The sequence below is a fragment of the Heteronotia binoei genome, chromosome 5 (genome assembly GCF_032191835.1).
Source record: "Heteronotia binoei isolate CCM8104 ecotype False Entrance Well chromosome 5, APGP_CSIRO_Hbin_v1, whole genome shotgun sequence".
Taxonomy (NCBI): Eukaryota; Metazoa; Chordata; class Lepidosauria; order Squamata; family Gekkonidae; genus Heteronotia; species Heteronotia binoei.
The window spans coordinates 113,324,902-113,348,498 of record NC_083227.1 but is presented as its reverse complement, the minus strand read 5'-3'; the positions used below and the strand labels follow the sequence as shown (position 1 = coordinate 113,348,498).

The following is a 23,597-nucleotide window of genomic DNA, read 5'->3' as shown; positions in this document are numbered from 1 at the left end:
AAAATGCACTGAATCCTTGAGATTAAAGGAGAAAAGGCTTAATTCCCCTTCCCCTTTGTCTTTTGCTTATCACACAGCATGTTGTCCCAACATACATGAGAGATGTGGAGATCCCAGGGATATTGCTTGGGGAGGTGTAGAACAGCATGTACAGAGAGAAACATGTCTGCCTGGAAGGCTTATACATTTACCAGTGACCACCATAGCTGCCTGGAAATGTGTGTGCAAAGATTCACAGAGACTTAGGACTTCATTTGCAGTGTATCTTACAATTCCAAAATGCTTTACAAAGAGACCAAAAAAATACAAACTATATACAGGCACCATCACCACGAGTCACAGAGGTGCAGTAGCCGCTAGTGCGGCCACGGGCAGCAGTTGGTTTACAACACAGAGCAACACCTTACAATAGCCTGATTTAGGAAGTAAGCAACACTGGTGTTTCCCTGCCCTGCCAATATGGGCAGTTCCAAGGAGTGAGACTCTGCCAGAACATTAACAGTACACACTTCCATTCTTGGAAGACAGGCTGGGGATCTCTAATGCTGAGTCTAATATTGGGCGTGAGCCCCTGAAAACAATCATAGCCCTATGCCAAGGAAGGAATCTGTGAGGCAGGGCATGACACTGCACCAGATATTAGACAGGAAGGATGTGGCTGTAGGGCTAGGAACAGAAGACTGACTAAAAGTCTTGGCTGGTTGAGGTGGGGGGGATGGGACCAATGGAAGATATCACATGGCTGATGTTTTCCCAGCAGCACTAGGTGACGATGGACATCCTGTGTTCTGCTTTGAAGTGGAAGCTTGAGTCTCAGACTGCTCTTGGGACTGACAATGGGAGATAGTGACTTCTGGTGTGCACTTCTTCTCTAGGTCAGGTTTGGATGAGGATGAGACCTCATAAGAGACCCCATCTTGTTCAGGCAACTGAAGAAAGTCAGGTAGTACTAGATCCTCTTTGGACAGGATCCCACGCTGGTCATTGACTCTGCAGCTCTGTGCCCGGTTCAGCAGCTCTACTAACCCTGGGAACAAGAAATAATTCATGGTAGGTCTGGCTTGGGGCTGTGACTCTCCAAGCCAACATTTTGATCTTTACTACTGCCCTACCCTTGTGACACATTTACACAACTAATTTTTATCAGTTTTATATCAATGTGACTATTGTGGGTCCCTAGGTCAAACCTCATCTGAACCATGGAAGAGAGCATCTACTTAAAATCCTGTTCAAGTCTATGCAGTGGAAAATGTCCTTAGGGTTGAACTGGAACTTTGCCTGCTATAGCAAGCCACTGTTTTCTCAGCCTCAGCTGCTCCTCCCCATCTGTGATTTGAGGATAATGGTGGCATGCTTCACAGGGGTGTTGTAAGGACTGCTGAGAGAAAGTATGTGAAACACAGAGCCTGTGCTACATCAGTGCTAAATACGACCACCAGAGTTGCCTGTTATCAGTGCTAAAGTAATGAAAACTGTGCCTCAAGGATAGCTACATTCTGTGACCTATATCAATTAAACAGATTTTTCACAGTTGGCTAATATCTACTTACAGAGTTTTGCTCATGAGGAGGAGGGACAAGGGGCATTAACTTTTAGCCCTGCGACAACTGGAAACCTTGCTTGCTCAGTCTCCCTTCCTGCTTCTGAGATTACAGCAAGCATTGCCCACATATTTTGAAGCCTCTCTATACTCTGAAGGGCTGAAGACTTTTCAGAAGGAAGCTACAATTCTCACAATTCTGAATTCTGTGTTCATTCCCAAGCTGGATAATGTGAATGAGGAAGGCCACCATCATTGCTGGAGATGCCTTTTCTCAGCAAAGCTGTAGCCTTCTTTTCTTACTTCCATTGCCTCCTGACATTTCCAGCCCAGCCCTAAGCACCACTCTCTTATCCTGTTAATTCCAGTCTGGATAGGGACTGTGCCACTTTTTTGTTCAGTGATCACTAAATAAAGTCAAATAGCAGTAAACATACCCTACATATGTTACGAACTAGGTATTTTCTTGCTTTTACAAATAGAATATGCATTTGGTATTTTTACTATAGCCTAGCTTCACATGCTAATTTGTGAAGGTCTGAGATCCAATTTGCATTAGTTCGAACTCCTGCATTCAGTGGTTAAAATTAGTTTGACTGAACTCTGTGGGAATTTATACTGGCACACATAGATTCTTTGCAGGATAGTCCCACAAGTCCCAAATAAATGGCAATAGAGTTGTATCCATTTCTTATGAGGAGGGGCAAGGATAGACCTACTTGTGGAGACAGCCATACTGTTATTTGTGCATTTAAAAAATAAAATGAGCAAGCAGATGAGCATTCCAGTGCTAGAACAGCGAAATAAACAATCTCTGCTCTTTCTTTGAAACTGATGAACTCAAAAATGCTTAGCTTGTCTGCATCATTCCCAGACATACTAAACATCAGGGCTTTTTTTGAGCAGGAATGCACAGGAACGCAGTTCCAGCTGGCTTGGTGTCAGGGGGTGTGGTCTTATATGCAAATTATGGTACTTCCTGCTGGGCTTTTTCTACAAAAAACTCGTGAAACAATAGTGACAGCAGGGGATGTGGGCTAATATGCCAATGAGTTCCTGCTGAGCTTTTTCTACAAAAAAGCCCTGCTAAATATCATAATACCATGTTTACCTACATTTATAGGGATTAATAAATAAAAATGCACACAGGTAGTTCTGCACAGGCTAGCTGTCGCCACTTCCACCAGCCGCTGCCAGTCTGAGTGGACAATACTGACTTTGAAGGACCGAGGGTCTGATTCAGTATAAGGCAGCTTCATATGTTCATATGTTCAAACCCACTTCCCCATCCTCTCTGCTGATTGCTTCGTGGCCAATAATCAGCATTCATTGACTTCTTTTGCCAAACTGCTAGGGAAAGAAATGTTGAGTAATAGAAGTGATTACTTACCTTCCAGGTCATATGTGCGTCGATTCGGGTTACTCCTGGTGGGTCTGGTGAAGGAACAGTGCATCTCTGAGAGTGACTCTGCTTCCGATTCTGTCTCTACAGAGCTATCATCCTGGAACCACAGTGGGAGAGGATGAGATTAGTGATATCTTCTTGTGATCCCTGGTCCTAAGGACGCCCAGTTGGTCTCAACAAGGGCCAAGGCCTTTTCAATCTGGGCCCCTACCTGGTGAAATGAGCTCCCATTGGAGATCCAGGCCCTGTGGGACTTACCTAAGTTTTCCAGGGCCTGTAAGACAGAGCTCTCAAGCTTTCAATTTAGCGGGCATCCTCTGAAATCTTCCCCCAGCACTTTATTATCCTTGTGCTTGAGTTGGTCAAGGGTCTGAGTGGTGTCAATGACCTGAAACTGTGCTAAGTGGTGTTAACCAGCTGAAGTCATACCAACTGCTGGACGGTGGCTTCTGGCTGTGTTATTGTTGGAGTTGTGACCCTCTATTTTATGTATTATTTTTATGAGATATTTTAAATTTGTTGTGTTTAGTCGGATGTTTTATTTATTGTTACTGTGATGTTTTAATGTTGTAAGGCACCCTGAGCCCACCTAACAGAATAGGACGGGGTATAAATCACAAATTAAATTAAATTAAATTTTAAAATATAGCCAGTAGATGAACAACTCAGTGACAGGATCTCTGAAGCCTTCTCCATGACAATGACAATGAACACAACCTGTAAGTGAGGTGGCAAACGTTTCCTAGATTTTGCTACATCATATTGCAGGTATAGGGATTTCAAGGCTAGAAAACAAATTATCTGCACATCTAAAAATAGAATAATCAGGGAGAAGACAAGCTGGAACTGTTCTCTCTGAGTCTGATTTTCGGTGCATAGACAGTGTTAGGTGTAATTTTTTTTAACTATAAAAAGCATTCACTTCTAATGATCCCCCAGCTGCAGGATGAATTAAAACCATTCTAGCAACAGATATACCACATTTGTGGTCAAGCTCACCTCACTCTGCCCACAAGATGGACTTGTAACAGCATGACTGACACCAACAGCTTTCACCTCTGCAAGAAAACACATGAATATAAAATCCTGGTGGGTTCAGGGAGCAATGAATGGCAGTTCTGGCAACAGTAGGAACAGAGTGGGAAGGTAACTAAGAAAATCTGGTGGAAGTGTCCAAGAACTTTCTAGAGGAGCCAGTGTGACAGAAACTTCAGTGATGGAGGTTGGGAAAGTAGTGGGGCTGCCAGCTCCAGGTGGAGCCTGGAGTTCTGTTGGAATTCCCAGGAGTTTTTGAAGCTGACAACTCTAGAGAGTAGAGGGATCACAGGCTGACTCATCTTGAAGTGAGCAGTCAAGACAGCACTGGGATAAGAGACATGGATCAGCTCCAATGTTCCCTCTAAGAGTTTTGTGAGCAAAAATTCTACCTTTTGAGCCACAGGTATTAAAGCTGTGAGATACTGGTATTAAAGTTATGAGCTACTGCATAAATTATTGTACTCTGGTGTCAATTTGCCTGAGTTAAAGCAAAAATGTGTGAGCTGGGGGCTAAAAATTTGTGAGCTAGCTCATAGTAACTCAGCTTAGAGGGAACACTGATCAGCTCTATTTCAAAAATAGGGCTAAGGAGCAGAAGAAATGTTTACATTTTCTAGTGCACCTGAAATTACAAAAGTCACAGGTTTTGATCCAGATAGGGTTGCCAACTCTGGTCTGAGTAATTCCTGGAGATTTGGGGGTGATGCCTGGGAACAGCAGCATTTGGGGAGAGCAGGGACCTCAGTGGGCTATAATGCCACAGGAGCCACTCTCCAGAGCAGACATTTTCTCCAAAGGAGCTGATCGCTGGAGACCAGTTGTAATTCAGGGAGATTGACTCCAGGCCTCATCTGGAAGTTGGTAACCTTGATCCAAATGAAATTTTCTGCTAATAGAAATGGAAGGGAAATTTCCATCGATTCCCTCTGCTGCAGATGCCCCATTTGCCTTTCATGCTGTTCCCGACCGAGTGCTCCCTGTCCCCCAGGAGAAGCATTTGGCAATGATCAATGGGCTGCAGCAGGAAGGGGGAGGCAGGAAGGCTGTGTTCCATTCATAGAAGTGTCTTGTATGAGTGGAAAACTTAGTCTGGATCCAACCCAATGTTCCCTCTAAACTGCAAAGTCTTGTGAGCAAAAATTCTACTTTGTGAGCTACGGGTATTAAAGTTGTGAGCTACTGGTGTTAAAGTTGTGAGTTACTGCATAAATTATTGTGCTCTGCGGTCATTCTTCCTGAGCTGAGACAAAAATGTGTGAGTTGGAGGCTAAAAATGTGTGAGCTAGCTCACACTAACTCAGCTTAGAGGGAACACTGATCCAACCCATAGATTAGGAGTAGGAGGTGAAGGCTAGTGCCTATAGGAAAGAGAGGCTGAGGGCCATTATGAATACACCCAGAGAACAGGGTATAGTATTGCCTTTTATCAGGCACAATTTTTATCCATTGATGTCTTGTTTACTCTCAGTACCTAAGCCCATGACTGCTCTGCATGTGAAATATTCTTTCAGCATGAGCCTCTGGTCCTTGCCTGCTTATGTGACAGCTGCCCGCTCTTCATCTGACTTCTTTACCATGACAGGAAGCTTAAATTTTAGATGCCATTCTACTCCCAACATTCCACAGACTGGGGGGGGGGGCAACATTTATTTATTATGACTTTACATTTCAACTACCACTCATGGCAAACTATTTATTCGTTATCTTATTCAAATAGCATTTCAAAATGATTTGGGTTTTTCTCAGGGTGGTGTACAAAACATGATAAAATACAATAAAACAATAATAAATATCAATAAAACAGAATCTCTGAAAAGAAGCTGCATCTTTATTAAAAACTTAGGAAAACAAAATAGTTTTGAGCAGGTTAAAGTGTCATAAAAGAGGCAGAGGGTATTCTATAACTAGAGTGGTACCTCAGAAAATATGCCTTCTGTGGTGTTTACCCACCTTCACCAGTGGAAGCCTCTGAATGAGGAAGATAACCCATTCACTAAAGCTGGTACCAAGAAAAGAGCCACAACAAGCAAGGCAGTCATGGAACATTGGTCCTCCTGACACTCTGGGATCCACACGGTCATTATTCCCCACCTTGGGACAAGGACCTTCTCTCAGACTGAGTGATGCTGAGCAGTCCACTTGCTATGCATAGGGACTATACAGGATCTTATATGTATGCCTTGGACCTTCACATACCTGTATTATCTGACTCCAGCACAAGCTTCTGAGAAGCCACTGTGCTAACTTTCTCTTCCATATTTATAGCATGGAGCTCACCAGGCTGCAAGAAAAATATAGAGTTAGAAATAGAGAAAGGCCAGGATTTCATGCCAGCATGGACACTTTGCATACATGTTGCAAAGGCAGGCAGCTTCTCAACAAGAGGCTGAATAGAACTATCTATATATTGTCAGTCACCAAAAATAATGTATGTGCTCCAAGATCTTGGAGATTCTTTTGCTTGCCTGGGGACCTACTGGACCTGAAAATGATCTGTATGTTTAACACTAACAGTACACCACCATGGACTCCAGTCTGGGAACAGTCTTTTCTGGCCTGCCTCTTAACTCCCCCTTCTGATGAACATTTCTTCTAATACTGAACAAGAGGTGGTGATGAGAGCACCTATAATTACCAGTTTTGTATTGACAGATCCTAATACTACCCAGATCCTATTACTACCTAATACTTTGGCTACCTAGACTTCATTTTACTCATCCCACTTCTTTCAAGACCACTCTCACCCGCCTTAGTAGCACCCGTGTAACATCCAGGCCATACTTCTCCACAATGGGCTTCAGTGCCTCTCGCAGTTGCTTAGTAGATTTTGCCATAATGCGCACCGTTTTATTGATTTGTGTGATTTCCAGCCTGCAGGAAGAGGACACTGTCTGAATATCCCCCATGGACACAGCACACAACATACAGCACTTTTGCTTCTCATCCTCCTTAATCTACTCCAGCTGCTTCCACATGGACTTTGCTCTGCCCTGGTTCCCATACTGCATCAGGGTTTCTCAAAGCATCCACTTAATGTCATCCTGCTTCTGGTACTCTTTTGTCACCTTTTGTGATTTCCCCTCAGTTCCTCTGATTGTTCAGGAACCTACTTTGAGCCAATATTTCTGGGAAGACCAGGATCAGAGCTAGGGATGCTGAATTCCTGGAGATCTGGGGACAGTACTTGGGGAGAGTGGAGCTTGGGGAGGGGAGCGAGCTCAGCAGGGGATGTGCTGCCTCTGAAGCTGTCATTTCCGCCAAGGGAATTTATCTCTGTAGTCTGGAGACCAGCTGTAGTTGTGGGAGAGCTCTAGACTCCAGCTTGAGGATGGAAACCCTTGTCAAATCAGAGTTTTGTGCAGTGTGGATTTCCTCATCTCCCTGCTGACATCCAGTGCCATTTTCCCTTCCCATTTCCCTGCCATTTCACCACTCTGGTAGGGGATTTTTTGGTAATTTTGAAAAACTACTATGAGGTATATTGCTATAACATTAAAGCAATACACCTACTACCTATTTTTAAGCTGGGGAAAGTCCTTCATCCATTGGCGGGGTGGGGGAATAATGGACGCAAGGAAATTAAGACAGAATTTATTTACTTCACTTATACCCTGCCCTTCTCTCCAGTGGAGACCAATAGACACAGAAAGAGTGACTGGGTCATAGTTACTCAGCAAGCTTCCATGCCTCTCACAGTTGCAGAACATGTATATGACCCTGGATCTCCCAGATTCTGATCCGACACTCTAATCACCACACCATACTGGATCTCCCAGTGCAGATTTTCTGTTGCTACTGTAAATCTTTGCATTTGCAGTAGCAATGAACTCACAACAGAGAATCACCTCAATGTAGAGGGAGCCCCAGATGAAAGATGATAGGATGCATCTTACCTTTCTGAGGGCTTATGTCAATACAACTAATTTCCCCCTATGGGCAGGATCACAGAAATTGAGAACAAAGGAAAGCAATATGAGATGGGGTCAAGATGCTATATTGGACCTTTATGGAAACCAAGCTATGCAAAATGATACGGGGAGAAGAAAACCCCTCTAGATTTGCTGAACTAAAATCTTAATATTTATCTGCATGCAGCAAATAAGAAGAGATTTTTCTTTTTCTTTTGGTTTGAGATCTAAGAAGCTGAGTCTCTTCTGAGACTGCAAACCCACTCCTCATTCATACTGGTCTTGAAATGTCCATTTATTTCTTTAAAAAATATGTATTTATTTGCAATACTGAAAAAATAGTATCTCCAAGCCAGCACAGGCAGTGAGTGATCTCACACAGGTATCTGTTCAGATCCAAATAGGCAGCCGTGTTGGTCTGAAGTAGTAGAACAAAATAGGAGTCAATTGCACCTTTAAGACCAACTTAGTTTTATTCAGAACATAAGCTTTCGTGTGCATGCACCCTTCTTCAGACGAGGAATAAGGTACAGTAAGCAGAGCCACATATAACTGGTGGGTTTTGGAATGCCAAGTGGTACAAAGTTAAAAACCAATAGCAGAATAGTAAAATTAACAAATTCAGAAAACCTTTGATCTGGGTTGAATTAGCATGGGAAGCCATAAAACAGTAACATGTCAGAATGTGAGAATGCCTGTTAATTATTCTATTGCTAATAAACCTGAGTAAAAAAGAAGGCATTTCTTTCCCAGAAGCTTTTCCTGTCCCAACTAATTTACCTTTTAACATGTAACATAAATATATACATCATTCTAGTTTGCCATTAGGAAAAAATACATTAAAATATAGTAGAAGATGGGTTTAATAAATGTAATGAGAAAAACAGGCAATATCCCTAGTTTATTCTTTGGTGGAGGATAAATGGACACAAATCTGACATCAGGAATTACAGAACTGAGAAACCTGTGGCGGAACACTTTAACCTTCCAAAGCATTCAATGGTTGTCGTCAAAGTAGCTGTTTTACTGCAAAGGAACTTCAACAACAGAATGGAGAGAGAAATTGCTGAATTACAAATTATTATGAAACTTGGAACAAACACCTCCCCAGGACTGAACAGGGATATTGGTTTTTTATTTCATTACAGATACTAAACCCACTCTCAGAACTTCAAGAACAGAATGGAGAGAGAAATTGCTGAATTACAAATTATTATGAAACTTGGAACAAACACCTCCCCAGGACTGAACAGGGATATTGGTTTTTTATCTCATTACAGATACTAAACCCACTCTCAGAACTTCAAGAACAGAATGGAGAGGGGAATTGCTGAATTACAAACTATTATGAAACTTGGAACAAACACCTCCCCAGGACTGAACAGAGATGTTGTTTTGTTTTTTTATCTCATTACATATGCAACCCACTTTCACCAAGTAGGGCGATATAGCCACAGTATTCCAATGTATTTCTCTTTTAGGATACTGTATCAGAATAATGCTTTTGTATTGACATACTCAAACTAGGGATATTGTCTGTTTATCTCATTACATATATTAAACCCATCTTCTACTATATTTTAATGTATTTTTTCCTAATTGCAAGCTAGAATGATGTATATATTTATGCTACATGTTAAAAGGTAAATTAGTTGGGACAGGAAAAGCTTCTGGGAAAGAAATGCCCTCTTTTTGACTCAGGTTTATTAGCAATAGAATAATTAACAGGCATTCTCACATTCTGACATGTTACTGTTTTATGGCTTCCCCGTTAACTCAACCCAGATCAAAGGTTTTCTGAGTTTGTTAATTTTACTATTCTGCTATTGGTTTTTAACTTTGTACCACTTGGCATTAATAATAATAATAACATTTTATTTATATCCCACCCTCCTCGCTGAAGCAGGCTCAGGGCGGCTAACAACATAATCAGTCTATACAATAAGTTATACAACAAATTTTAAAATCAACATTCAACTTAAAACATTCCAATTTAAAATTAACATTTCTGGTGCTATTCTATTAGATGCAAGTATATATGATGGTGGAATCCCTTAGGACGAGTCCATCAATCATTCAGTCAGGTAAAGGCCATCCTAAAGAGGAAGGTCTTGCAGGCCCTGCGGAACTGTTCAAGGCATTCCAAACCCCACCAGCTATATGTGGCTCTTCTTACTGTACCTCATTCCTCGTCTGAAGAAGTGTGCATGCACACGAAAGCTTACGTTCTGAATAAAACTAAGTTGGTCTTAAAGGTGCCATTGACTCCTATTTTGTTCAGGTATCTGTTCAGACACGGACAGCCTGCAGCTCTCAGGAGTAATTGCTCAGGTACTGTCCAGCCACCAAAACAAAGCCCCCAGAGGAACAACAGAGATAAAGAAGTGGGGTTTTGCCGGGGGAAGAGGGGGTTGGCTGCACTCCTTGGGCAAGGAACCCTGGCCCCATGTGGAGAAGAGTGAAGCACAATTTGTTCCTGCCAGGTTCAAGATACACAAGTCAACACAGAGTAGGAGAGTCTACAGCAGAGATTATACTCACTCAAAGCTGACTCTGGTCTCCAGCTTCACCTCCTGGTCCATCAGAATTACGCTATCCTGGTTTAGTGCCAGCGGCTTCTGAGGAGGGGGGGGGGAGCCCAAGCCAGGCAGAAATATTAATACGTGTGTGTGTGGGAGGGAAACTCTTACATACTATTGTATGTATACATTTTGGTTTGTGATATATAAAATTATTGTAAATTTATAGAATAAGATAACATATATAAATGAATAGAAAGTAGTTTTAACAGGATGGTATTAACAGCATCTTATTATGAGAGACAGGATTCCTGGTGATGTCAGCTTTTTCCTATATTACATTATATATTTTCTATACTACATATTTCCTTTACTACTATATTACATTGTATTGGTTATATTCCTCTGCCTGGGGATGACATCACCTTCCAATATGAGCTTCAAAGCATTGTCATGTGGGTATATGACATCAGTTCTTTCCTACATTCCTTATGAACCACAACATTGCCCAGTGATCTCCCAGAAATCTTTCCCTGAGATCATGTTTTGTTTGTATTTTACCTAGAAATATCTGTCTTGGCTATTTTGGAAGAATATTTTGATTTATTGATTTGTGCATTTTGGCAGAAATGGTAACTGCCTGTAACTATAGAGAATTACTGTAATTTATTGGAGGAATAAATATGAATCTTGAAGTGCTATAAAGATTTTATTCCAGCATATACTTTTGTGGACTAAAGTCAGTTCTTCAGATATCATTAATGGATCCTCACTATACAGACATTTTATGTAGAAGTTTTTTTAAATGTCCTATGTGGCCAAAGAGCCATGAAATACATGGTGCAGAGTGAAATGTAATTATATAAAATTCAGATTTACAACAAGAAAAATGCAGAGACCAATCACTGGTTAAGCTAAATGAGTTAACACTTGTAATGGGTGGGGAATTACAAGTTTTGTTAAAATATTTAACACCTGTAGTGAGATAAAAGTCAATCCCTGTTCAACCCCTGAGGGGTATTATATGAAAGGAGAGACCTGTAAACGAGAACATCCATAGTGTAAGGTAGAAATCCCAAGTGCACTATAGGAAGGTTGAAAGATTATTGTAAATCCAGCTTCCTGCTTAGCCATCGATTAGGGTTGCCAAATTCCAATTGAACTCCAGGCAACAGAAGAGAAAAAGAAGGGAATAAATTGGAGTTATACCCCACCCTTCAGTCGGAGTCTCAGAGCGGCTTACAATCTCTTTTCCCTTCTCCTCCCCACAATAGACACCCTGTGAAATAGGTGAAGGTGAGAGAGCTCTTTTGAGAACTGCTCTTGAGAGAACAGCTCTGAAAGAACTTGTGACTGACTCAAGGTCACATCAACAGCACATGGAGGAGTGGGGAAACAAACCCGGTTCTCCCAGATTAGAGTTCATGCTCCTAATCACGGCACCAAACTGGTTCTCAGAGACAAGTTCCCCTCGAGAAAATAGCAGCTTTGATTTGAAAGGCAGGTTCTATGGCATTGTACCCCAGTGAGGTCCTTCCCATCTCCAAATTTTGCCCTTCCCAGGTTCCAACCCTCAAATCTCCAGGAACTTTCCAACTTAGAGCTGGTAACCCCATCATCCACCAGTTCAGAAACCAGATAAAAGTAAATTTAAAACTGCCTTTCTTCTTTTCCTTACAAATTCTTACATTGGGAGGGCGACTGGGGGGAAAAATGCATTTTTAGCAGCATTGGGTCTTCTTGGCTAAATTTACAGTTCGTGCTATCTGCTCAGCCTTTCTTCCATGCATATTATTCTTCCATAATATTGTTTATTCTTTACACAATTATTGTAAGGGTTTCTGCAACAATAGTATACGTGAAGTATGCTGAGTTTTCATAAAATGGTATGTAAATTCTAAATTTTATTGTAAATTATTAATACTAACATGATTTTATAGCATTTGGCATTCATAAATGATTTAAACCATTTCATGTTAATTTTTTCTGTAACAAGGAACTCTGATTTGGTAATTTCATTCAGAAATCATCCCTGATTATATGAAAGTCTCATAATCAGCTATCAGCAGAACATTCTTTGTCTTTGACAAATATGCCTTGGAAAGACTTGATATGGATGGCTATCTGGGGCATACTAGGGATATCTGATAAGTAAATATTTCTCTCTAGCATGATAATTCCCAGTGGGTAGCCATGCTACTCAGAAGCAGCAAAATAAATAGGAGTTACTGAAACTTTGGAGACTGCCTTTCTGTTGTGAATGTGTCAAAGTGTGTTATTTCTGTCTTTATATTAAAACATCTGTTTTTGAGGAAAAAAATTAAACTTGATGTTAATAACTATTTTACAGAGTTCTCTCAGTATTGGCTTTCTCTCATTCTGCTCAGAGCCCAAATGAGGAGAAACAGAGAGTGGGTATGTTGCCTATGTCTTGGTTTCTCTGAGGGAATTAAAACATGATTGTTCCCACCCACCCTCACCCCAATATTTCTGCAATGAATATAACTGCATTCACTTAGGGTTGGCAGCAGGGCTGGCACTAGCTTGTTGGCCAGGTAGGTGGCCACCTAGGGCATCACCTGGTCACAGGGGTGGGTGGTGGGCACCCCCTCTCTGTGTGCACCCCGCTACCCCTGCTTCCCCTACCCCACCATCACACTCGCCCTTGCAGCTGCCCTCCTCCACCTCGCTGTCCAGCCAGTGCTGTGAGCTGGCGGCAGGGGAGGATCTGAGTCCAGCTTCTTTTGCTTAGCCATTATGTTGGCACTCAGGCACCCCTCCTTCCAGGTCAGGTTGGCCTCAGTCGTGTATTTGAACTTCTCCGGGTCCCTGAGGTGGCCTGCAAATGAGCAGAAGGCGCTCAGCCAGGGGGGCTCCAAGGTTGGGGAGGGGGGTCCATGGAGGGGGGGTCCCTGCCTGCCTACCGGTGATGTTCTTGCGGGTGAGGATGGGGTTGAAGCACATGGCGTAGAGGTCAGAGACAGTGACAGTCCAGCTGTGGTGCTGCAGCACCTCCATGACCACCTCCTTCATAGCATGGTTGAGGGAGCTCCAGTCCAGGTGGACCTCAGATTGCTGCTGCTGCCCTGCGGCACCTGAGTGGCCGGGGTGCTGAGTGGAGCCCCCATGGGGGTGGGGCGGGTCAGTTAACTGGCTGTGCTGGCACTCAACTACATTCCTGAAGCAGAAGAGCCAGGTCGAACCAAACTTTGCAGCTTGGCAAGGCTATCCCCAAACTGATGGGGACACAATGGAAAGTGAAAGTAGCAGGGCATTTGGGTGGCAGGGATTTTCCCTTTGAGCAGAAAACCAGGTTGACCTTTAAGTACTGAGTTTAGCCATCAGATGGGCTAATCTACTGGCAAATACAGGAGTAAAATTGAGAGTCAATGTGGTGTAGTGGTTAAGTGTGCGGACTGTTATCTGTGAGAATCGGGTTTGATTCCGCACTCGTCCACTTGCACCTGCTGGAATGGCTTTGGGTCAGACATAACTCTGGCAGAGGTGTCCTTGAAAGGGCAGCTGCTGTGAGAGTCCTCTCAGCCCCACCCACCACACAGGGTGCCTGTTGTGGGAAAGGAAGGTAAAGGAGATTGTGAGCTGCTCTGAGATTCAAAGTGGAGGGCAGGATATAAATCCAGTATCTTCATCTTCTTCTAAAAATGTTATGGCTTTCACTGATCTGTGCCTGGCCTTTTTTTGAGCAGGAACACACAGGAATGCAGTTCCGGCTGGCTTGGTGTCAGGGGGTATGGTTTAACATGCAAATGAGGTCCTACTGGGCTTTTTCTACAAGAAAGCCCCATGTGAAACAGTGGTGATATCAGGGGGTGTGGCCTAATATGCAAATGAATTCCTGCTGGTTTTTTTCTACAAAAAAAGCCCTGATCAGTGCAATGAGTCTGTTATGTCAACTAGAGCAACCACCTGGCTGAGATTATGGGTTTAGGGTTTTTCTGGCTGTTTCCCAAAAAGAAGCAGGAATTTGGCCACCATTTCAGAACAGATGATTCTGCAATAAAATGCCCTAAAACTGCATATCCATATCCCTGGTGGCCACTCACCAATCCAGCTGTTTCCCCACCTGATATACAACACCAACTCTCTCATCCAGGTTTCCTTGAGAATCTGTCACGAAATAAATTCATCTAACCCAGGGAGATCTCAGGCCTAGCTGGAGGCTTCTCTCCCCTTGCCTTCTCTGGGTCAAAACCAAGCATTGGGGGAAAGAAGGGACCTGCATGTGAGCGGAATCTATGGCTTCCTGCACCTGTCTAGAGGAGGGAGGAGACAAATACTGCTGATCTCTCTCAGAACAAAAATTTTCGGTACGGTACCAATGTCGCACTGTGATTAGCATGTGCGTCCATTCCCTAAGCACTGCTAAACAATGACCCACTATGGGCAGGTGAGAAGTGGGGTTTCTTCTGGGTCTGAGACCATCTGGTCTCTCCCCCCCCCCCACACACACTGTACAGAAGTCAATACCTAGGGCAAAAATGTAACCAGCCCACAGAACTAGGAAGGTGTCACACAAGGGTCTTTTTTTTCTTTTTTGGAAAGGGTTTTTAGAAAATTTATTCCCAATGAAAACCAGCCTCGAGGACAGTCAAATCATTGGGTTTTGTATACCCCCAGCCCTAGCAAGGCTTTCAATTGTTCTAGAAACCCAGCTCTGACTTCAGCTCAGGAAATTCCTGGAGATTTGGAAGCAGGACCTGGGAAGGGTGTTTATGGAGAACAGGGAGGTTAACAGTTTGCCCCTGAAGCTGCCATTTCCTTCAGGGAACTGATCTCTGTGTAAGTCTGTAAAAATCAGCAATTCTCTGTAAACTAGAACAGATACCCTCCACCTAAGCAAGTAGATATCTTTCCAACCAGATTGTTACCCTCCTCCCTGCCTGGGCAAGCATAGACTGTGGCTGCAGTGAAATTCTAACATGGGACTTCCCAATTTACAGCTCATGTGTGAAGCCACTGAGCTAAAATTATTCCATGCCAAGTCTGCCAGACAAAAGAAATTACAGATCTCTCTCTCTGAATTTGTCAGAGGTTTGGCCTCTCTGTAGGTTTGGCCTACCTTCTCATTCCCTACAAGATAAATCTTGATATCAGGCAAGTGGAAGCCACGCCGTTGGCAAATTCCAGACAACATGTCCTGGATGGAGAGGCCAGGACGCACAGGGACCAGAGAAGCAGTCCCATCAGGCAGATAAATACAACAGTATTTGATAGGCTGGTTCTGATTGTCAGATTCTGGACCAGTCAGGCTCTTCCTGTGGGTCTAGAGAGAAGAGAAGTATATACTACTATCATTTGTAAACACACTGAGCTGCTTAGATCCCCAGATTAAAATCTCAGAGTTGTATGATTTCCTACAACTATGGATCTCTAATACATAATAGTCTAATAATACATAATATGTTTTTGTCGTGTCTGCTAGGGCTGCTGGCTATGGGTTGAGAAATTTCTGGAGATTTAAAGGAGGAACCTGAGGAGGGTGGGATTAGGGAAGCCAGCAGGACCTCAATGGAGTATAACACTATAGAGTCCACTCTCCAGCAACCATTTTCTCCAGTACATTCTTCTGTCTGTTCTGAACCCATTCCCTATCCATTTAATTGTAGTATCTTCTAGATAGGGAGCTTGTTGGAGGAGATTGCTGGGGGAAAAGTGTAGATGACTGGGGAAGGCAATGGCAAACCACTCTGTAAAAAGTCTGCTGTGAAAACGTTGTGAAAGCAACGTCACCCCAGAGTCGGAAATGACTGGTGCTTGCACAGGGGACCTTTCCTTTCCTTGGAGGAGATGATCCAAATATAGTATCCAAATATAGTACTCCCGCTTCACACTTGGACTGAAATAGTATAGTCCAGAATTTTACCACTTCAAACTACCAACTCATTATGCGTAACATGTAGATCAGTTCCAAGTCCTGTATATTACATAATCAGAATTAACATTCCTTGTTGGTATCTCCATGCGTTCCCACTCTCTGTGGGCAGCCCTATTAATAGATTCTTCCCTGGGTCTGCATTTGATGATGTCAATACAGTGCTCAGTTCTTTTACATGCATGCCACAAATTAACACACACGTCATTTTCTGGCATTTATTCTCAAATCAAAAGGATCCAATTCGCCATTCCAAAAGTAAACGCTGTGTGCATGCCACCAGCACATGCACACACATTGCCTTCAGAAAGAAACATGGCCACAAAAGAACATGCCTCTTTGTTCCCAAGAAGCAGGTTTCACTAGAAAAGGCCTTGAGGCAGTCTTAAATAACCCCTATTATGCAGATGTGGCAATCCTATTGTATTCAAACACTTACATGCACACACATACACACATACGAAACACATATGCACTTTCAGCTCTCCAGGAGTCTCTTCCTGATCTATTTCATTCTCAATTCTTGCTTTTTTGGAGTTTGTATTCAGGAGAACAGACTGTGTTTCCAGAAGCTGGAAATGTGTATGGCTGTAAGCAAAGTTTTTTCAGTGAAATACTGAAGCTGCCTCAGTAGCAGTAACAGAATTTCATATTGTGGAGAACTCCTCCACACTGCACAGTCATAGCCCATTATAGCCTTGAAGGGGGGGTGGGCTGGGCAGGGCCTGTGGTGACAGTCACGACATAACATTAGGCAAGAGTCATGCACCCACACTAATGAAGGGAGTCTGACCAAATGAGTAGGATACCCATCAGCGCATTTTTAACCCAAGGTCTCCAGGCTAAAGTATGGCCTGTATGGAGAGGCAGTGGAATGGGGTAGTAGAATGCACTTCAGAATGTAAGTGGAGGGATGCCATTTTTGAACACTCCCCCAGTAATAACGTCTCAAATATATAAAAAGCAATCAAAGTACATAGAAAGCCCATCTTATTCCCTGTTGTGCTCACATTTGCAGATATTTTTTTTTTAAGAAATGAATGTAGGGAGCATTTTAAAATGTGTTTCTTTATTTGCACTAATTCTCTTGTTTCATCTGTTGCTGCTTTAGGGAGGGCCTGCATCCCAGAAGCACTCACCTCTGTCTGGGAGCTGCTGGTTGCACAAGATGACAGGAAACCCAGGTCCAGGCTTGCAGAGGAATTCAAAGAGCCTTGAGATTCACGCCAAAGAGATGGCCCCTCACTCCCGTTTCTCTCCTCTGGTAGGACAGACAATCACAGGCTAGATCAGGTACTTAAGAGGGCACAGGACCCTTAACCATAAAGCAATTCTTATCCACATATGCCCCTAAATAAACTAAACAATGGTTCTATCCCCCCATCTTTCAGCATTTGACTCACCTCCCCAGGGTCGTTCCCTATGATCTGGTTTTCGGAAGGATCTCCTAGGACTCCTACTGCCCAAGTTGCCAGCCACCTCCACACCCAGTGGTAGTGATTTCCCAGGCTTTAGTTTTGTTTTCTAGGGAAAAGTCAGAGAACATCAGCTAAGAACATACTGGACACGATTAGGAGGACAAGTGAAATGATATCCCTTAAATTCTCTAAATGCCACATGATTCTCTCTACCTTTCCATGATCAGATGGGGGGCTGCCGCTCCGAGAGTGGGGCCTCAACTCTGGCAAAGGCTGTCCCTGACTTTCAGCCCTTGCACATGCCTGGTACAAAGGAGATTTGACAAATCGTGCATAGCTATCAAACTTCATCAGGTTGAAGATCTGAAGGAAGAAACACTGAGTTAGCGCTATCCTGGGTCCTCTTGCATGCAGCCCTCCCTTGTTATCAGCTCCTAGGGCAGCCTTATCAAAAAGTGAACAGTAGAGATAGTTACAGTACCAAAGCAACATACTTCAAATTAGAGCGGAGGAACAGATAAGAGTCCCTGGCTCCTACCATGTCATTTCCTCACATACTCCAAGGTCTAGGGGAGGTAGTTCTCACCTGGAGCTGTTGGACATGAAACATGTCAGGGGTGGGTGCAGCCAACATCTCTTCACCAATCCAGGCCTGTCTGTCAATATTTACTGGGCTTACTGAATGACTTGACAGGAATTCATCATAGATCCTCCTAGCCTCCTGGGTCAACTATGGAGAAAGGATGTGGGATGAGAGTCAGACACTGAAGCTATTACCAGTCTGGTCTTACCTTAGAGAAGCAGAAAAAGTACCCAGCACTGCTGCTATCTGTGCTATATGGTTAGTTGCTAACCTCCAGCTGTGGCCAGGACCTCTATCAGAATTATGACTGAACTCCAGACCACAGAGATCAGTTTCCCAGAGGAAATGGTAGCTTTGGAAGGCAGACTGTCTAGTATCACATTCCCACTGAGCTCCTTCCCCTCCCCACACTCTATCCTCCCCAGGCTCTGCCCCCAAATCTCCATGAATTTCCCAAGCTGGAGTTGGCAACTCTACTTTATTGCCTCCCTTGGAGCAGGATGCAAGAGAAAGAAATCCTGGTTGTTTTTATCTCTCATAGGGTGGTGCCTAAGTTTTTAGCGTTAATTTGAGTGTAGAATTAATCATTCTGAGACTTCAATCTTTATTTTAAAATAAGGTTTCTGCATCTTATGACTATGCAGATAGGTCTGAAAGTGTATAGACAATACTCAATAAAAACATTTTTATCAGTGGGATTTCCTTACATCAGGTGTGAAACTTCAGTGCTTTTCATAGCAAAAGCAGCAATAATGACAACAGAAATTTTTTTTGTAACTTTACCTGATTTTCTCCAAAGTTATGTTCAAACCTTAAATAAAAGTTAACTCCTTGCTTGTTTAAAACAAATGAGGAGGGGATCAGAAATAAGGTTTTCTTGCAAAAGAATCTGGCTTCCATCTTGGTGTGTCCACATCTCTTCTGCTCACAAGGACTGTCAGTATTCTCATAATTTCACAAATGAGCTAGCTACAAGCAGTACTGAATCTTTTTTCTTCCTGATAATCTCAGTCTTCATTTTATAAAGGAGTTTCTAGCCCTCATTATAGACAGTGCATATTAGTAGCAAACTGACCTAAACTTCACCAGTGAAATAATTTATTCTGAGTGCAGGTTTTGGAAATCACTCGATATAGAATTTGGATTTCTGCTGCTTCCTTTACCCCAGGCAATCTTCGTACCTGTTGGGTGCTACAAGCTGGGATCTGTTGGAACCGTTCACATGCCTGCCAGAAATACACATTCTCTGCGCTAAATTCCTTCTTCAGGAATTCCTGGAAAAAGAAAGATCAGAATGATAATTGTCCACCTCTAATCCAGAAACCTTCTGTGATGGCCAAGACAGAATCAAAGAATCCATGTAGCATTAAACTAGATTTAGTTAATATCTTTCCTAACAGTGCACAGTAACCCTAGCAATGTAGCCAACACAGGCTTGATAGAACATTTTACAGAAATATGTATCTGGAGAAGCCCAGAAAGAGCAGAGAACAGGTTGCCATCTCGGTGGGGAGGGCGGGGTATAAATCGAATTAAACATAAACAACATAAACATCTAGCCAAGATGAGAAGAGCCTGAAAGTGAAGAGATGGGAATGGGATGATTCCAATCAGACAGCAGTAATCAGGGACTAAACAGGTCCTGTGTATGTGGTACAGCAGAAAAAGAGGACATCAAGAAAGAAATAGAATAAAAGACACAGAGCATGTAGAGGCAGACCAAAACAGACAAAAGCAAGGCATTGGAACTTACTGTGAAGTAGGCAACTCCAAGCCGGTCTTGTAGCAGTGTCTCAAAGGATTCAGCCCAGCGGACTACTGATTGTCCCAAGGAATGGGTGGCACTCTGGTTAGTTGGTAAGCTGGCCACACTGTTATTGCTGCCCCGGCTCTCAAAACTGTTTAACTCTATGATACAGAGAGATATTTCAGATGCTTCACATGGACAATTACAGTTCATGAGACAGCACACTCTATGCTCCTTACACCAACAAAAACCACACTTGCGAGGAATTACCCAGCAGAGTCAGCCCAGTTTGACAATGGCCAAGGCTTCTGTTTAAAGGTCTTGGGCCTGGAAATGGCTGACCTATGATGACCTGAGTTCCCAGTCAAATCCAGCCTCCTGGGACACTATGGCCAAAATTGTTTTACACTTAGCAGCAAGAATTTTATGTGGCCCATAGTGCCAAATTATTGATGAATATTTCTCTTCTCTTCTTTAATGAGTCTGCCGACCTTCTCACAAGTCCATGCATCCTCATAAGGAGCAAAGACACTTCAGGCCTTTGATCCCAAGTTTCCAACATCACTCTCCAACACAAAGGTTCAACTTACCCCCATCCGATACAGCCAGGCCCTGTAAGAGAAGGAGGAGCATGATCAAAAGATTCTTTGAGGTGAAGAAGAGGAATCCAAGCAGAAGCAGTCCTGAGAAAGATAGATACTACATTTTTATCCCCCCATTCCTTCCCAGAGTGCTGTGTATAATTTTCCCTCCACATTTAACCTTTCCAGTACTCAGTGAAATAGAGTAGACTGTAGGGTTGTCAGGTCTGCGTTGAAAAGCACCTGGAGACTCTGGGGGTAGATCCAGGAGGGGGCAGGTTTTGGGGAGAGGAGGAGCCTCAGCATGGTACAGTGCCATAGAGTCCATCCTTCAAAACTGCCATTTTCTCCAGGGGAGTTGATCTCTGCCAGCTAGAGATCAGTTGTAAAAGCAGAAGAACTCCAGGCCCCACCTTGTAGACTGAGAGAATATAACCGTTCCAGGGTCTCAGTGAAGTAGGGTTGCTGGCTCTGGGTGAGGAAATGCTTGGAATAACAGAAGAGTTTTGGGCCCTACTTGGAGGCTGGCAATCCTACAGCAAGCTTCATGGAAGTATGGGGATTTGAACTTGGGTCTCCCCAAGATTCTAACCACTTTACCACACTGACTGGCAGGGGTTCCTGTTTCTGTGTTAAAAACCTTCACAGAATATTTCCTCCTGCATAGATATAGGCCAACTATCTCCTTTCACAGGAGCCTCAGAACAGCCTTACCCCACACCTATATGCTACTATGGCAATTTTGTATAATCAAAACCACCTGCAAGTAACACAAGATGGTGTGAGGAGGAAGCTCTGATGCCTTTGACAAGAATATGGTCACTGGCTGTATGCTGCTGTTTTTACTGAAAGGAAGGTGCAGACTTTGCTTAGCCAGTGTTTCCAGGCCCACGTCTGGTGGTTTGAACCAGGGTCAGTGATAGCCATAAGATTTCTCTGTATATAATTGTAGTACCAAAAAACCACAGCCAGGAATCAGGAGCCTGGAGCCCCATCACAAGGACCATTCAGATGTTACATAGAAACCCTACCAAACTGCTATAATTTACTCAGACAAATCACATATTGGCAATGTGATAAGGTAAGTGGTATCATTAGCCCATACCTCCAAAATGACATGTTCTAAGTCCTAATGCTACAGTTTCCATGTGGTGGAATATGCATGATAGCTTTGTCCTCTGCAAATTGGCTCATGAGCAGCCGTCCTCCCCCCCCCCCCCCAAGACTCACAGCTGGCTTTACCTTAGTGAGGATGAATCTGATCTAATGCTACATGTTAGGGGAAACTTACAACATACATGGTCCCAAGGTGCCTATCTGAAAATTCTATTATGATCAGGACAGGGTTACAGGATTCTGTGTGTCAAAAGAAATGTATTCACAGACCAGATCTGAGATATCTCTGAAAGATTCTGCAACTGCTACCACATACTGGGGTTGTCTTCCTTCCCACTTGGCACAACAAAAGGCCATGCTTACTTTCCAAGCAACTAATTGAGCTTCTGAGCTTGGCTGTCAGTATTTTCCCCCACTTATACCTGCAGAGCCCTGCTATTCCACAGCAGGATTCCTCAAACAAATTCTACCACTTCCCCCACCTCTTGCTTTTGTTTTGCTCACCATGTGAGACTCCCACACACAGTTCGGTCAACCCATCTAATGTGATTACAGCCCTTTCTTGCCTTTTGTGGCTTCCAGTCATGCTTAGTTGTGCAATGTGACATCAGAGGCTTCAAATGCCAGCACTGTCTCTGTGCTCGCAATGGTGCACTTCAGTGCAAACTGGAAATTTCTAAAAAGCACTATGATTCTGTAGGTCACAGGACTACTCATATCCAATGCTACTTAAAAAAAAAATTCTGCACAAGGGAAGTAAGTACCTCTAGGACACTACACAGACCTCTTGCTTTGTTACACAGACCATTTACAATGGGCTTGTACTTCTACAAGTTACAACAAATAGGGTGGGACAAACAGATTAAATACAAGCTGAAAAGAAAGTGATCTTTCTGTCATATTGCAGTCTCAACTGTAGAAATTTTACTGTTAGTGCTTCCCCTGTAACTCTGTGGATCTCAGTAACCCTTCCAAACAAAAGACACCCTAAAAGTTGCAGCTGGCCCAAAGGCGCTGCCAAGAGAAAGGTAGTGAATCCAGCTTTCTTGGAGAGGCAACAGCCTCACCTTCAAATGCCAAGATCATAGAAGCTTTGTTGGAGCATCCTTTACTAGGGTTACAGGAAACACAGAGAAGCTTGTTTTCTAACTGCCTCAGAGTCTCCTGTGGCCTCTGGCCCTTCCATCCCCCCACCCCCAGTAGCAGGGTGCTCACTCACCATTCGGCCATTTTGGACACCCAGGTGTTTGGGTTTTCCCAGCATGCCTCGTACTGCTGTCACAGGTAGTCCCTTAAACTCAGGACCATCAGCCCAGGAGGAGCCCCTCCCTGAGGCTGCAGCTGAGCCCTCAGAGCATCCCCGGTAGAGAGAGAAAGAAGGAGTGCAGCCGCCTGCCACGCTCACAGCGCTGCACTCACTACCTCTTTTCTCTACCACAGGAAGTGTCACTATGGAAACCAAAACCACAGCTCAAAATGGGGTTTGGAAGAGAGACTCCCTCGCTTTGAGAGCAAAGCCCCACACCTACAGCCCAGGGCTCTATAAAATGGCCAAGGCAGGGGCACAAGGTTCTCAGGGAAAAACTCTGGTTTCAGGAAAAGGAACCTTGAGCATCAGAAGCTGAAGCCAAATAAATTTACTGGCATCCAAAGCAAGGAGTCTCCATAGGCAGGAGCTGAACAACTGCAAGCAAGGTAACAGGGCATGTTTCAGAAAAGCAGTATAAAGAGAAGGAGCAAGAAGGCAAGAGGTTGATGGGGACACTCTGTGTCTGGGCTTCAGCACAGAATAGTGGAACCTTCATAGAAGGGTCCCTCGAGTCACCAGAAAAATATGTTCCTAATAATA

The 23,597-nt window shown here is 43.4% G+C and overlaps 1 protein-coding gene across 1 annotated transcript; it reads right to left on the bottom strand.

The window, feature by feature from the left end:
- Positions 1-581: 581 nt before the first annotated feature.
- On the bottom strand, positions 582-23,171 carry RGS14 (regulator of G protein signaling 14). The gene is given in 15 exon segments (XM_060238827.1): positions 582-1,027; positions 2,931-3,042; positions 3,945-4,003; positions 6,180-6,264; positions 6,728-6,854; positions 10,433-10,509; positions 15,491-15,694; positions 17,443-17,564; positions 17,707-17,827; positions 17,935-18,084; positions 18,308-18,451; positions 19,486-19,578; positions 20,058-20,212; positions 20,642-20,663; positions 22,968-23,171. Coding segments are annotated over 15 exon segments (1,962 nt in total). The 5' UTR covers positions 23,013-23,171.
- Between the last annotated feature and the right edge of the window lie 426 nt (positions 23,172-23,597).